The 15,993-nt window shown below is 40.1% G+C and overlaps 1 protein-coding gene across 2 annotated transcripts in view; it reads left to right on the forward strand.

Annotated features, from left to right (window-relative positions):
- COMMD1 (copper metabolism domain containing 1) overlaps positions 1-15,993 on the forward strand; it is a 229,463-nt gene that overhangs the window by 86,372 nt on the left and 127,098 nt on the right. For both annotated transcript variants that reach the window (XM_007970491.3, XM_073023033.1), the window contains exon 2: positions 9,706-9,987. In XM_007970491.3, coding sequence (XP_007968682.1) covers positions 9,706-9,987 — 282 coding nt within the window. The remainder of the gene's footprint in view (positions 1-9,705; positions 9,988-15,993) is intronic.

The raw sequence follows: 15,993 nt of genomic DNA on the forward strand, positions 1-15,993 counted from the left end.
AGGAGGAGTATTGGAGAAGCCATACTTGAACTGACTCTTGAATGGCGAATAGCAATTAATCTGACGAAGGTGATGATAAGACATTTCAGAACATTTAGAACAGCACGAACAGAGGCACATAGAAACATCATATTGGGATTGCTAGTCGGGAAATTACAAACAGGTTAGTGCTGTTTGAGTCTGTCCAGTGCGGGAGGCAGGAAGTTATAAAATAGATACTGAAAGATAAGCCAGGGCCTGTTGCGTTGAGTTTGAACTTGATGCTCAGTGGTTCTCAAAAGTATCTAGTCCAGTGTTTCTTTTTTTTTATAGTAAATATTTTCTAATGCTCCTTGATAATCCTTAAAAGGAACTCTTTTAATTATAATTCACATATAATAAAATTAACACACAATTTCTTTTTTTTTTTGAGACTGAATCTTGCTCTATCTCCCAGGCTGGAGTGCAGTGGCGCAATCTCGGCTCACTGCAAGCTCCGCCTCCCGGGTTCACGCCATTCTTCTGCCTCAGCTTCCCGAGTAGCTGGGACTACAGGCACCCGCCACCATGCCCGGCTAATTTTTTGTGTTTTTAGTAAGACGGGGTTTCGCTGTGTTAGCCAGGATGGTCTCAATCCCCTGACCTTGTGATTTGCCCTCCTCGGCCTTCCAAAGTGCTGGGATTACAGGTGTGAGCCACCGCGCCCGGCCAACACATAGTTTCTAATATGATGTCATAAATGTAACACAAAGGAAAAGTATAAGAAATCTAAAACAACATAATTTGAAATATATATTTTAAAATATAAATGTTTAAGCATTATATCATTAGAACATGTAATGAATTAATCAGATGCTTGTACCTGTACATAGAATTACTGTGAATACACAGCAAGAAATGCAGGTATATAAAATGTGTTGTATTGGTAGGTAAGATATTTTAAATGGTATGGTCACTGGTAATGAGATTTTTCAAAATACTTAATATTCTGTTTGTTAAGTTCCAACCAAGTCAAAGTACAAGTTGTATTAATTGCATTCCTGGAAAATTTGGTGTTTATTAAAACCGTGAAAAAATACTTTTTTTTTTTTTTTTTTTTTTAAAGACAGAGTCTCGCTCTGTCGCCCAGGCCGGAGTGCAGTGGCCGGATCTCAGCTCACTGCAAGCTCCGCCTCTCGGATTCACGCCATTCTCCGGCCTCAGCCTCCCGAGTAGCTGGGACTACAGGCGCCCACCACCTCGCCCGGCTAGTTTTTTGCATTTTTTTTTTTAGTAGAGACGGGGTTTCACCGTGTTAGTCAGGATGGTGTTGATCTCCTGACCTCGTGATCCACCCGTCTCGTTCTCCCAAAGTGCTGGGATTACAGGCTTGAGCCACCGCGCCCGGCTGAAAAAATACTTTTTTATGTAAAACAAAATACTTACTTTCTAGGCTCAAGTAATTATAAACGGGTTTTTCCACACAATGTCAGATGGGACATTGCAAAGTCATGTGAGACACAGGTCTGTTTGTCCTGTGGGATGTTCTTGGTCAGGGGTCTGCAAACTTCAGCCCACAGGTCACACTGCCTGTTTTTATATAGTCCATGAGCTAGGAATAGTTTTTACATTTTTAAAGAGTTGTACAAAAAGGGGAGGAATATGCCACAGATGGTTACAACTTTTACAGAAATCTTGCCAACTCCTATTTCCTGGGCATCGAAGGATGCCGAGCATCCGTAGCTCCTGCTCACTTAATGCCAACAGCACTCCCTCCAATTACTGTGAAACCAAATGTAGCCTCCACCATTTCTCAGGTGCCTTTGGGAGGTTAATACTACCTGGTTGAGAACCACTGTTCTGTTTTATCAGTTTTCAAATTTTTATTCCTCTGTGACACATTTAACATGTGCATGATAGTAATACATGCATGATATAGTTCCCTGCAGAGTTCCTGTGTTTGTAATTTTCTTTTTTTCTTCCAGTCAAGTAAACAGTTAAAATGAGGGAGGTAATTGTTTAATATAAGGATACTTTGAAAACCCTCTGATTTATACTTATAAAACTCTTTACAAACTTCAATACTTGTACTACTACTACTGCTAACTATATTATGTACAACTTACCTTATACCTCCTAGGAGAGTGCTTCACATCATCCTGCCTGACCACCACTGAAGCAAGTAATAGGCAGCCATGGAATAACTTGAAACAAGCAAGTGCCAGCATCCTATATTTATATTTTAGATATATCACTTTGGTGGTGGTATAGAACATAGACTGGAGGGAGTCCACACTTAGTTTAGGTTCAAGATAGTGAGTGCTTCTACCAGCTAGTAGGGACAAACCAGAGGGGACATATTATTAGAGAATTATTTCAGATGTAACAATCAGTAGAACTTGACAATTGAAAGTTACAGGCATTTGTTTTTCTTTTTCTTTTTTCTTTTCAAACTCATTTTACTGCCAGCATTTGTTTTTAACACTTCGTTGCCTGCCAGAATCACTTTGGAAACTTTTAAACAATACCAATGCCTAGGCTTTGCTCTATAATTCCTAGAAATCAGAATTTCTGGGAAAATAGCTGGCACTGATATTTTAAAATTGTACTTCAGGATTCTAATGTGCAGCCAGTGTTGAAAACCACTGATTGAAGATGTGGAAGAGGGAGAAGAATAAAGGATGAGTACCAGGCTGTCAGCTTAGGCTGCCAGTAGATGGAAGTGGTGTGCTGTGAACAGTATCTGTTTTATGGTGGCTATTCAAGCATTTCTTAAATGAAAATTGATGACTTTGAACCCAAACCCAAATCAGTTTCTCATTTAATTTTTAATTGTTCTAAATTTGGATGAATTGACCCTAGTTCAAGATATTACTGACTGGAACCCAACCAAAATAACTTTTGTCACAGATGAAATTATATCAGAATGGGTATCTCTTGATATTATTTGAGAAGAAGAATGATACAAATTACCTGAGTTGTGACATAACATTGTGAAGCAAGGTGCCAGTGGAAATAATTTTACTTAATTATAAGTATATTATACAAAATAATACTTTTTTTTCTTTCTTTTTTTTTTTTGAGGTGGAGTCTTGCTGTGTCCCCCAGGCTGAAGTGCAGTGGCGCAATCTTGGCTCACTGCAACCTCCACCTCCTGGGTTCAAACGATTCTCCTGCATCAGCCTCCCGAGTAGCTGGGATTATAGGCATCTGCCACCACACCCGGCTAATTTTTGTATTGTTAGTGGAGATGGGGTTTCTCCATGTTGGACAGGCTGGTCTTGAACTTCTGACCTCAGGTGACCTGCCCACCTCAGCCTCCCAAAGTGCTGGATTACAGGTGTGAGCCACCATGCCCAGCCTGTATTTGTATTGATTGGCATAGCCAGAGGTTTGGGGTCCTGCTTTCTGGTAAATAGGCAAATATTCAGTAAATGTTTATTGAATTGTAATGTGAAATATCTTTAATGTACCAGAAGGTTGTAATATTTACCATACAATTTTTTATATTAATGAAGAAATGAAAGACATATTGTTTTTTCTTTCAGCTCCAGTCTCACTTGCTTTACCTGTATTCTACCTTGTGTTGTCTACCTTTACATTCTTCTGTTCCCACCGCCACCACCCTCTTTTAGTCAGGACTCTTGGTTCCAAATGATAGGAATACAGCTCAAACTACCTTGAATAGTCGATGGAATATTGGGTTGTCTGTAGGAAGGATGCCGAGATAGCATTATAGAATTGCAGGAAGGCCTGCAGGAACCAGGCTCTTGGGAACTGTAAAACAGGGATATCACCCCATTAAAATCCACTCTCATCTCTCCTTGGCTTCATTCTATTTTCTTGCAGACATGCTTTTGCCAAAAGGTTCAAGAAAATGCTGTCTGTAACCCCAGCCTCATGTCCTTCTTATACTATGACCCAAAAAGACAAGACCATTTCTCCTGCCCTAAATTGGGAAATTCATTTAGACCAGTCAGTGTGCCCAGAGAAAGGAGGACATTGTGATCTGTCTGGTTTGGAGCTTATGCCAGTCCCCATGGCCACTAGCAGATAGGGGCATAGCAAAGAAGAGGCAAGGGGAGGCTTACTCTTGGGACTAAGTTATTAACTGCTGCTGTCCTCCCCTAGGCTCCATTGCTCTAGCCCTCTGATAATTTCCCACTTCAGTCCAACTACTTACTGTTATCAGATTCAGTTTAGAAAAAAAATTTTTAATTAAAAACATTTTTAAAAGAGAGACAGGGTTTTGCTGTGTTTTCCAGGCTGGTTTCAACCTCCGGGGCTTAAACAATCCTCCTGCTTCAGCCTCTGGAGTAGCTGGGACTGCAGGCATGTGATACCACACCTGGCCAAATTCGGCATTCTAAACCACACATTGCATCATGATTTTCCAGTTACCTAGCCCTTAGTGGCCCCTCATTGTGTATATATAACAATGTCTAAACTTGATACACTTTAATCTGGCTGCAGACTGCCTTCTCTATCTTATCTCTCAGTTTTTCTATTCACTGTTGGCTCTCTAAGTTCTGATAACATTTACATGTTCCTCACTCAAACATCTAAACCTTAAGTAAAAATTTGTGGTAATACTCTTCAAATCATTGATCTCTCAGGATCTCTGAAGGCCAGCAACTGAAGCATTGTAGTTACTCATTAGGGACTGGCATCTCTGTATCATTGTTGGCAGAATGTACCAGTTTACATTTTTTTCAGTGGTGGTGATACCGAGTCTACTTCTCTATGTAGTCACTTGTGACAAATAATCAGAGGGAAACCTGGCTTAACAGTTGAGGCTTTGTCCCTACACTTATCTCACGGTGCTTTCAGAAAAATCAGTTGGCTGCTTGAAGCTTCAGTTTCCTTTTCTATAAGTTGAGAGTGAAGAGCGTTATAATACTATTATCTACCCCGTTGCCTTTGAAAATTGATTATGAGGGTCAAATGTAGTAATACAGACATACCTCGGAAATACCATGGGTTTGCTTCCAGGTGGCCACAATAAAGTGAATAATGCAATTAAGCGAGTCACATGAATTTTTTTGTTTCCTAGTGCATTAAAGTTGTGTTTATGCTGTACCATACCATATTATACTACACTATATTAAGTGTATAATAGCACTGTGTCTTTAAAAGCAGTATACATTCCTTAGTTAAGGGATACTTTATTACTGTTGAAGAGGCTGAAGTGAGAGGATTACTTGAGCCCGGGAGTTTGAGGCTGCAAGTGAGCTATGATTGTGCCCCTGCACTCCAGCCTGGGTAACAGAGACCCCATCTCTCTCCGCAAAAAAACCTAAAAACTTTATTGCTAAAAAATGCTAATGATTACCTGAGCCTTCAGCAAGTCATATTCTTTTTGCTGATGGAGGGTCTTGCCTTGATATCTTGTTTTTGTTTTCTAAATATGTGTGCGTGTGTGTGTGTGTGTGTGTGTGTGTCAGAAGTGGAATTTGAATTGCCTTGATGTCAGTGGCTGCTTATTGATAGAGTGATGATTGCTGAAAGTTGGGGTGGCTGTGGCAGTTTCTTAAATAACACAACAATGAGGTTGTTGCATCTGTGGATTCTCCCTTTCATGAAAGATTTCTCTGTATCATGTGATGCTGTTTGATAGCATTTTACCCACAGTAGAACCTTTTTCAAGTTGGAGTCAGTCCTCTCCAACCCTACTGCTGCTTTATCAACTAAGTTTCTGTAATGTTCTAAGTCCTTTGTTGTCACTTCAGCAATGTTCACAGCATCTTTACTAGGACTATATACCAAGAAACCACTTTGTTTACTCCTCCATAACGAGTAACTTCTTATCCATTCAAGTTTGATCATAAGATTGCAACAATTCAATCACATCTTCAGATTTCATTTCTAATTCTGGTTCTCTTGCTATTTTCACCACATATGCAGTTACTTCCTCCACTGAAGTCTTGGACTCCTCAAAGTCATCCATGAGGAATGGAATCAACTTCCTCCAAACTCGTGTTAATGTTGATATTTTGACATTCTTTTGTGAATCATGAATGTTCTTAGTGGCATATAGAATGGTGAATCCTTTCCTGAAGGTTTTCAGTTTATTCTGCCTGGATCCATTAGAGTAATCACTGTCTATGGCAGCTATAGCCTTACAAAATGTATTTCTTTCTTTTTCTTTTTCTTTTTAGACAGGGTCTTGCTGTGTCGCCAAGGCAGGAGTGCAATGGTGCCATCTTGGCTTATTCAGCCTTGACTGCCTGTGCTCACATGATCCTCCCACCTCAGTCTCCTAAGTAGCTGGAACCACAGATGTGTACCACCCCACCTGGCTGATTTTTTTGTATTTTTTGTAAAAACATGGTCTCGCCGTGTTGCCCAGAATGGTCTCGAACTCCCAGGCTCAAGCAATCTGCCCACCTCGGCCTCCCAAGTGCTGAGATTATAGGCTTGAGCCACTATGCCTGGTCACAAAATGTATTTCTTAAAAAAAAAAAAAAAAAAAAAAAAAAGACTTGATGGTCAGAATTACTTCTTGATCCATGGACTGAAGAATGAATGCCGTGTTAGCAGTCATGAAAATAACATCTTGTACGTCTCCCTCAGAGCGCTTGAGTGACTACATGCATTGTTTGTGAGTAGTAATATTTTGAATCTTTTTTTCTGAGCAGTAGGTTTCCTTAAAATATTAAGCCCACTGTGAGTATTTTAAATTCAGCTGAATATTTTAAATTCAGCAAGCCATGCTGTAAACAGATGTGCTGTTTAGGCTTTGTTGTTCCATTTACAGAGCATGGGCAGAGTAGATTTAACATCATTCTTAAGGGCCCTAGAGTTTTCTGAATGATAAATGACCATTGGCTTCAACTTCAAGTCACCAGCTGCATTGGCCTCTAACAAGAGAGTCAGCCTGTCTTTGAGGCTAGGCATTGACTTCTCTCTAGCTGTGAAAGTCCTACTTTATGAGAACTCACAAACAAAAAACAAAGTCCTAGATGGTATCTTTTTCCAATACAGAGCTATTTCATCTATATTGAAAATCTTTTGTTTAGTGTAACTACCTTCATCAAATAGCTAGATCTGCTGGATAACTCGCTGCAGCTCCTACATCAGCACTTGCTGCTTCATCTTGTACTTTTGTGTTAATGGAGACAACTTCTTTCTTTAAACCTCATGAACCAGCCTTGCTTCAAACTTTTCTTCTGTAAGCTTTCTCACCTCTCTCAACCTACATATAATTAAAGAAAGTTAGGGCGTTGCCCTCGATTAGGTTTTGGTTTATGGGAAGGTTGTGGCTGGTTTGATCTTTTGTCCAGACCACCAAAACCTTCTCCATATCAGCAAGAAGGCTGTTGTGCTTGCTTGCTTTTTTTTTTTTTTTTTTGAGACAGAGTCTCACACTGTCCTCCAGGCTGAGGCTGGAGTGCAGTTGTGCAATCTCGGCTCACTGCAGCCTCTACCTCCTAGGTTCATACATTTCTCCTGCCTCAGCCTCCCGAGTAGCTGGGATTACAGGTGTGCACCACTACGCCCAGCTAATTTTTGTATTTTTAGTAGAGACAGGGTTTCACCATGTTGTCCAGGCTGGCTTCAGACTCCTGACCTCAAGTGATCTGCCCGATTCGGCCTCCCGAAGTGCCAGGATTACAGGCGTGAACCTGTACTGCGCCTGGCTCTGTTTTGCTTTCTTGTCATTTGTGTGTGCACTGGAGTAGCACTTTTAATTTCTTTCAAGAACTCCTTGGCGTTCACAACTTGGCTAGCTGTCTGGCACAGGAGGCCTAGCTTTCAGCCTATCTTGGCTTCCTCTCTAAGCTTAAACATTTCTAGCTTTTGATTTAAAATGAGATACGTTTGACTCTTTCTTTTGAATATTTAGAGGCCATTGTAGGGTTATTAATTGGCCTAAATTCAATATTGTGTGTCTCAGGTCATAGGGAGGCTTGCAGAGAGGGAAAGAGAAGGAATGGCCAGTGGTTGGAGCAGTCAGAACACAAGACATTTATCAGTTTATCTGTCTTCTATGGGCATGGTTCATGGTGCCCTGAAAGAATTCCAATAGTAACATTGAAGATCTCTGATCACAGATCACCATAACAGATATAAATAGTAGTGAAAAAGTTTGAAATATGAGAATTTTCAAAATGTGACAGAGAGACACAAGGTGAGCATATACTATTAGAAAAATGGCACCAATAGACTTCCTTAGTATAGGGTTGCTGCAGACCTTCAATTTGTAAAAAATGCAGTATCTGTGAAGTATAATGAAGTTCAATAAAGTGATGCACAATAAAATGAAGTACGCCTGTAGATGTGAAAATGCTATGGTATGCTAAAGAGTACTGTGCAAATTTAAGGCATGTTACTATGCTTGAGCTTATATTCAGTTACTGTGTTTTCTTGGATACTAGAATAGAGAACCCAGATTCAATGGCAATTAACTTTTGAAAATTTATGGGAAAGTATAAAGTAGTAAATAATTTCACAGTAGTATTATTGTGAATGAGCTGTTTGGCTGAAGATGGACTTCAAAGCTAAGATAATACATTCACTTAATAATTTACTTAGTGCATCATATGGATAAGGCATTATACGGTTGAAGTATATCAAACCAAGCCTGGCTATAAGGCACTGTGAAATTATGTGAGATTTTTATTAGACAACCAATTAATTTAATTCTTTTGTTTTATTGTTATTATTATTTTAGAGACAGGGTCTTGCTCTGTTGCTCAGGCTGGACTTGAACTTCTGGGCTCCAGCTGTCCTCCTGCCTCAGCTTCCCAAGTAGCTGGGACTACAGGCACACACCACCACACCTGGCTTGTTTTATTACTTCAAAAAAATTTTCGTTTTATCTCCCCACCATAGAACTGGATATTTAAAAATTATATTCTAGTTATTGATACCGAATTGAGTGACATGGAATTTTTAACAGTAGCTTTTCTGATATTTGATGTTTCCAAACGGAGTATTTGTATTTTTGCTATAAAGAGCTTATTCTCATTACTGTCTACCCCCTCCCCTACCCACTTTTTTTTTTTTTTTTTTCCAGTGCAGTCTTGCTCTGTTGCCCAGGCTGGAGTGGAGTGGTGTGATCTGAGCTCACTGCTACCTCTGCCTCCTGGGTTCAAGCAATTCTTCTGCCTCAGCCTCCCGAGTAGCCAGGACTACAGGTGTGCGCAACCACACCCGGCCACTTTTGTAATTTTAGTAGAAGAATGGGGTTTCACCATTTTGGCCAGGCTGGTCTCAAATTTCTGACCTCAAGTGATCTGCCCACCTCAGCCTCACAAAGTGCTGGGATTATAGGTGTGAGCCACCGTACCTGGCCTCCTTACTGTCCTGTGATGACCTTTTATGAAAGTTTATTTCAGTGACTTTTTTTTTTTTTTTGAGACAGTGTCTCTCTCTGTCACCCAGACTGGAGTGCAGTGGTGCAATTTTGGCTCACTGCAGTCTCCACCTCCTGGTTCGAGCGATTCTTGTGCCTCAGCCTCCTGAGTAGCTGAGATTACAGGCATGCACCACCATGCCTGGCTAATTTTTGTAGTTTTAGTAGGGATGGAGTTTCACCATGTTGGCCAGTTTGGTCTCTTAACTCCTAACCTCAAGTGATCTCGCCTCTGCCTCCCAAAGTGCTGAGATTACAGGCGTGAGCCACTGTGTCTGGCCTGTTTCAGTGATTTAAGAGTCACTCAAAATATGATCTGTAGTTAAGAAGCTATCCTTTTTAGTTACCTACTAAATTCAAATTATTTGCTTTTTCTGTCATCTTTATAGTCTATTGCGTCTGCAGACATGGATTTCAACCAGCTGGAAGCATTCTTGACTGCTCAAACCAAAAAGCAAGGTGGGATCACATCTGACCAAGCTGCTGTCATTTCCAAATTCTGGAAGAGCCACAAGACAAAAATCCGTGAGAGCCTCATGAACCAGAGCCGCTGGAATAGCGGGCTTCGGGGCCTGAGCTGGAGAGTTGATGGCAAGTCTCAGTCAAGGCATTCAGCTCAAATACACACGCCTGTTGCCATTATAGAGCTGGAATTAGGCAAATATGGACAGGTGAGTTAAACTTAAGTCAATTTTCCTTTGTAAACTATATTTTTCATTACATGTTAGCTTGTTCATTCAGATTTATTTTATGCAATAACAGCAATAGGAAAAGACACTGTTTCCTAGAATCCTTTTTTCAGAGGTAGAATCATCTGAAAATTTGGATACTCTTACTTGTGGACAGAGTCTGGAAACTAGCCTCAGGTCCTGGCAGCTGTCTCAGAAGAACAGAATGGGCCAATAACGTGATTGCTCAGAAGCTGACCACTACTGCATTTGGTTAGATCTCAAAATCCTTGGCATTTGGTTAGAATTTCCAAGGCAATAATAGAGATAATAAATAAAGACCAAGAATTTGGATTAGGCAGCACAATCTCATCCAGTCATCTTTAATAATCAGTCAGGGATAGGAGGCAGTGTATCTTAATTTACATTAATACATTGTTCCTAAAGACCCCTAAATGTGCTATCTCTGTCCTTGAGGTCACAAATAATTTGCAATTTAAACTTGTACAGTGCTTTTTTCCCCAACAGTTTCAGTAGTCATTATGGCAGATAATTTTAATGTCTATATGTTTTTTCTTGAAGTCATTCACTTTGCGTTCCAGATGACTGCCAGCTCAGACTTTTAATGATCTGGTTTATGTCTTTTGGGGAAAAAAAAATAAATTGGTAATTAGGAAGGGAAAACCCAGGTCACTGAATGAGCTAATCACATTTATTTTCAGATAAATAAGTAAGTGCTTCTATTATATCCTACAATAGAAATTTATTTCTTCTTAATGATGAGAGTATTTTTGAGCTGTCAGATTTTCTCACATATTTTCTTTTATAGTTTCTTTAGATTTTTCAGTGTTTGCAGTTGTGTATTGACTTTAATTTTAATTTAAAAGATAATTCAGGGCTGGGCACGATGGCTCATGCCTGTAATTCCCAGCACTTTGGGAGGCCGAGGTGAGTGGATCACCTGAGGTCAGGAGTTCGAGGCCAAGCTGACCAACATGGAGAAACCCCGTCTCTACAAAAAATAAAAAATTAACTGGTCATGGTGGCACATGCCTGTAATCCCAGCTACTCGGGAGGCTGAGGCACGAGAATTGCTTGAATCCGGGAGGCAGAGGTTGTGGTGAGCCGAGATCATGCCATTGCACTTCAGTCTGGGCAATACGAGCGAAACTCTGTCTCCAAAAAAAAATTTTTTTAAATAATAAAAGATAATTCAGCCCGGGCGCAGTGGCTCACGCCTGTAATCCCAACACTTTGGGAGGCCAAGGTGGGTGGATCACCTGAGATCAGGACTTTGAGACCAGCCTGGCCAACATGGTGAAACCTTGTCTGTACTAAAAATACAAAAATTAGCCAGACATTGTGGCAGGCGCCTATAATCCCAGCTACTTGGGAGGCTGAGGCAGGAGAATCACTTGAATCCGGGAGGCAGAGGTTGCAGTGAGCTGAGATCGAGCCACTGCACTCCAGCCTGGGCGACAAGAGTGAGATTCCACTTAAAAAGAAAAAAAAAAAAAGATAATTCATTAAAAAATTTTCACCGGGCGCAGTAGCTCATGTCTGTAATCCCAGCACTTTGGAAGGCCAAGGCAGGTGGATAACTTGAGGTCAGGAGTTCAAGACCAGACTGGCCAACATGATAAAACCCCATCTTTCCTACTAAAAATACAAAAACAAAACAACAACAAAAAAACAAAACAACAACAACAAAAATTGCTGGGCATGGTGGCAGGCACCAGTAATCCCAGTTACTCAGGAGGCTGAGGCAGGAGAATTGGCTTCAGCCTGGGAGGTGGAGGTTGCAGTAAGCAGAGATCACGTCACTGCACTCCAGCCTGGGTGGGAGACCCTGCTGCAAAAAAAGAAAAATTTTAAATTTGGAGTACCTTTTTATGCTACTTGTACTTGTTGACTAGTTTGTCTGATCCTAAAGTGAGTTCTGTTTCTGGGCTTGGTGGCTCACACCTGTAATCCCAGCACTTTGGGAGGCTGAGGCAAGTGGATCATCTGAGGCAAGGAGATCGAGACCAGTCTGGCCAACATGGGGAAACCACATCTCTACTAAAAATACAAAAATTAGCTGGACATGGTGGCAGGCACCTGTAATCCTAGCTACTCAGGGGGCTAAAGCAGGAAAATCACTTGAACCCAGGAGGCAGAGGTTGCTGTCAACCGAGATGGCGCCACTGCACTCCAGTCTGGGTAACAGTGAGACTGTCTCAAAAAAAAAAAAAAAAAAAAAAAAAAACAGGCTGGGCGCGGTGGCTCACGGCTCTAATCCCAGCACTTTGGGAGGCTGAGGTGGGTGGATTACAAGATCAGTAGATCGAGACCATTTTGGCTAACACGGTGAAACCCCGTCTCTACTAAAAACACAAAAAAATTAGCTGGGTGTAGTGGCGGGCGCCTGTAGTCCCAGCTACTCGGGAGGCTGAGGCAGGAGAATGGTGTGAACCCAGGAGGTGGAGTTTTCAGTGAGCCGAGATCGTGCCACTGCACTCCAGCTTGGGCGACAGAGCGAGACTCTGTCTCAGAAAAAAAAAAACACTCATCTGTTCTCTTAACCATTATGTTATGTGACAGATATTTTTATACACACACACACACAAATCCAACAGATTAGAAAAGTATAATAAGTACACTTGGATATCTAAGTTTTACCAGCCATTTATATCGGCTATTTAGTTTTTATCCTGCCAGTAGTGCTTATTTCATTTTGTCTATATTTAACATTTGGGAAGGAATATGAAAACATATCTATTTTAAGACTCCTAGAAAGCTATGATATTATTTCATTAGTACTATCATAGGTTTTTAGGTTACAGGTTGCTTATGTCTGTAATCCCAGCACTTTGGGAAGCTGAGGCAGGCAGATCACTTGAGGTCAGGAGTTTGAGACCAGCCTGGCCAACATGGTGAAACCCTGTCTCTACTAAAAATACAAAAAATTAGCCGAGCATGGTGGTGTGTGTCTGTAGTTCCAGCTACTCAGGAGGCTGGGGCACGAGAATCACTTGAGCCTGGAAGGCAGAGGTTGCAGCAAGCTGAGATCGGATAACTTCACTTTAGCCTTGGTTACAGAGTAAGACTGTGTCTTGGGAGAAAAAAAAAAAAAAAAAAAAAGAAAAAAGTGTAGCAATGATTGTATACATATGTCAAAACTTATAAAATTGTATACTTTATTATGTGCAGTTTATTGTATATCACATACTTCAAAGTAGTAAAGAAATGGTCACAATGAAAATGATTGATATTGTACTTCAGCCCATAAAATCCTTTTTTTTTGTTTTTTGAGACGGAGTCTCACTCTGTCGCCCAGGCTGGAGTGCAGTGGCGCAATCTGGGCTCACTGCAAGCTCCGCCATCTGAGTTCAAGCGGTTCTCCTGCCTCAGCCTCCTGAGTAGCTGGGATTACAGGCTCCTGCCACCACGCCTGGCTTATTTTTTGTATTTTTAGTAGAGACGGCGGTTTCACCATCTTGGCCAGGCTGGTCTTGAACTCCTGACCTCATGATCCACCCGCCTCGGCCTCCCAAAGTGCTGGGATTACAGGCGTGAGCCACTGCACCCGGCCTATAAAATCCTTTTTAATACAAATACATGAAGTCAAGAAAAGTTGTAAAGAATAAAGTAAACAATAATAGAACCTAGACTGGCAGTAAAATATACAGCCCACATCCTACAGGAAATGTTTTTGTGAGAACTCGATCCTTGGTTAGTACTTTAGGCCAACTTCTAGGTTAGTGTTATTTATGAAATACTCCACTAAATCAAGTGCCCAATTTTTAGAACACCTATAGGCACCCACATCAAAGTTGTTTTCACACTGCTGACATTGGATGAGCTTGTGAGAGAATTAACGATCCTAGGATATCAAGAAGTTGCTTCCAAGAAGGGTGACCCGTTTTTTGTTGAACTCTGGTGTGTGTGTATGTCTATTTGTGTCACCCAGGACAACTAAAGTACTGTCTTCAGTGTATGTCATTTTAAAGCAGTAGTTCTCAGCCATGGTCACACATAAGAATCACATTCAGAGCTTTAAACATTTTGATGCTCAGGCCTTACCCCGGCCAATTACATAAGAATCTGTGGGGGTGGAACACAGGTAACGTTATTCTTTAAAGCTCCCCAGATGATTTCAGAATTCAGGGTTGAGAACCACTATGTTAAAGGTAGCTGAAATAATTGGATTTGATGTGTTAATAGAACTTGGTGTCATATTTTTATGTCAAGAAGTCAATATATGTTGGCATATTGCTTCTACTTGACGTAATTTGTAGAGCGCTTGGAATTATTTATTTAGGAACTAGTGAAGGTGGATTTCTTTCATTTCCCTCACTCCCCATTTAAATTTCTCTGTCCTGTTCAGTTTGTCTGTATTACTTTTCTTTGGTCTAAAAAGTACATTTGAAAATCGGCAGCCAAGTACATACATAACCTTGTTTTCTAAACCACAGTATATATTGCAGTATCCTTTGATATATGAGGAAGCCAAAGTAATAGAGAAATAACTAAGGCAGTATACCTTAATTGAAATCTGCAAAACTAGAGAAAATGAGTAGGAACTACTGACGCAATTACTTTGCTTATAGTGAATTTTTTTCCAACAGAAGTAAAAATTTTGCAAAAATAAAACATGATTCAATTGTAAAAACATGCAGAAAGCTTTAAGGTGAATATTTTATATCCAAAAGATGAACATCAAGTGCTTTGCTTATGAGACTGAAATCCTGTCGTATTTGGCCATAAATCACTGTGAGATCTGAGCCATGAGGACTGTTGGAATCAGGCATATGTCTTCAGAAATGTTTTATATTTGCTCACCTAACACCTTTGTTGTGTTTTCCTTTCCTGGAACTTCAGTAGAAATTATAATAGAAGTGTTTTCTTTTTTTAAACACTAACTGCGGAGAAGGGATGGTAATTTATACCGTTAGTGGAGTCTCATTTATGCTTATTTCTTCTTTTTAGGCTTAAATTTGGGTATTTTATGAAGATGTGTTTTCTTTTATGACTTCTTGTCCTTCAAGGCCAAAGGGACATTTTGTGAGGAAACATTTAGACTCAGTCTCAGTACTGAACCATTTAGTACTGAATTGTTCTTGCACATACATTTTAAGATGCCTGCATGTGGAGATCCCAAAATATAAAGTTCTTTTCATTATTGTTTTTTAATGTATTTATTAATGGCAAATGTTCTTGCCTTTTCTCAAGTAAGTTTTAGTTCAAGTACTTCTCTAGTTTTGGGTTGAGTTTTCAGCAGACCTATAGAGGAAGACAGATTTTTATATTTTCTGATCTAGTTGTTTTTTCTAACCAACTCATGTGTTCACTCCTGTCATTTATAAGCAATTAGATGAGGGGGATATGCACTGATCATACATTACAGAATCAAAATAGGTTGGACTGTATATTAAAAACCCAGCAATTTTGTCTGAAACATAGATAAACCTCTAATCTCAAGGGAAGGTATTCGTTTATTTTTAATTTATAAATTTCTTTTGAAATAAAGACAATAATGCTCTGCATAATGACATTTCAGTCACTGATGGATCACATACAGGATAGTGGTCCCATAAGATGATAATGCTGTATTTTAAAGGTACCTTTTCTATATTTAGATATGTTTAATTACACAAATGTAATACTTATCATTGTGTTGCAGTCACCTACAGTATTCAGTACAGTAATGCCCTGTACAGGTTTATAGCCTAGAAGCAGTAGGCTATACCTTATAGTCTAGGTGTATAGCAGGCTACACCATCTAGGTTTGTGTATGTACACTCTATCATGTTCAGACAATAAATCACCTAATGGCACATTTCTCAGAATGTATCCTCGTCGTTAAGCTACACATAACTATACACTGATCTCCTTTTGTAATTCTAGCTAGTAAATAAGGAGTAAGAATCTGCTAAAACCTATAATTAATAATCTGTTTATGTCTGGGCAGAGTGGCTCACACTTGTAATGCCAGCACTTTGAGAGGTTGAGGGAGGCAGATTACTT

The sequence above is a fragment of the Chlorocebus sabaeus genome, chromosome 14 (assembly GCF_047675955.1).
Source record: "Chlorocebus sabaeus isolate Y175 chromosome 14, mChlSab1.0.hap1, whole genome shotgun sequence".
Lineage (NCBI taxonomy): Eukaryota > Metazoa > Chordata > Mammalia > Primates > Cercopithecidae > Chlorocebus > Chlorocebus sabaeus.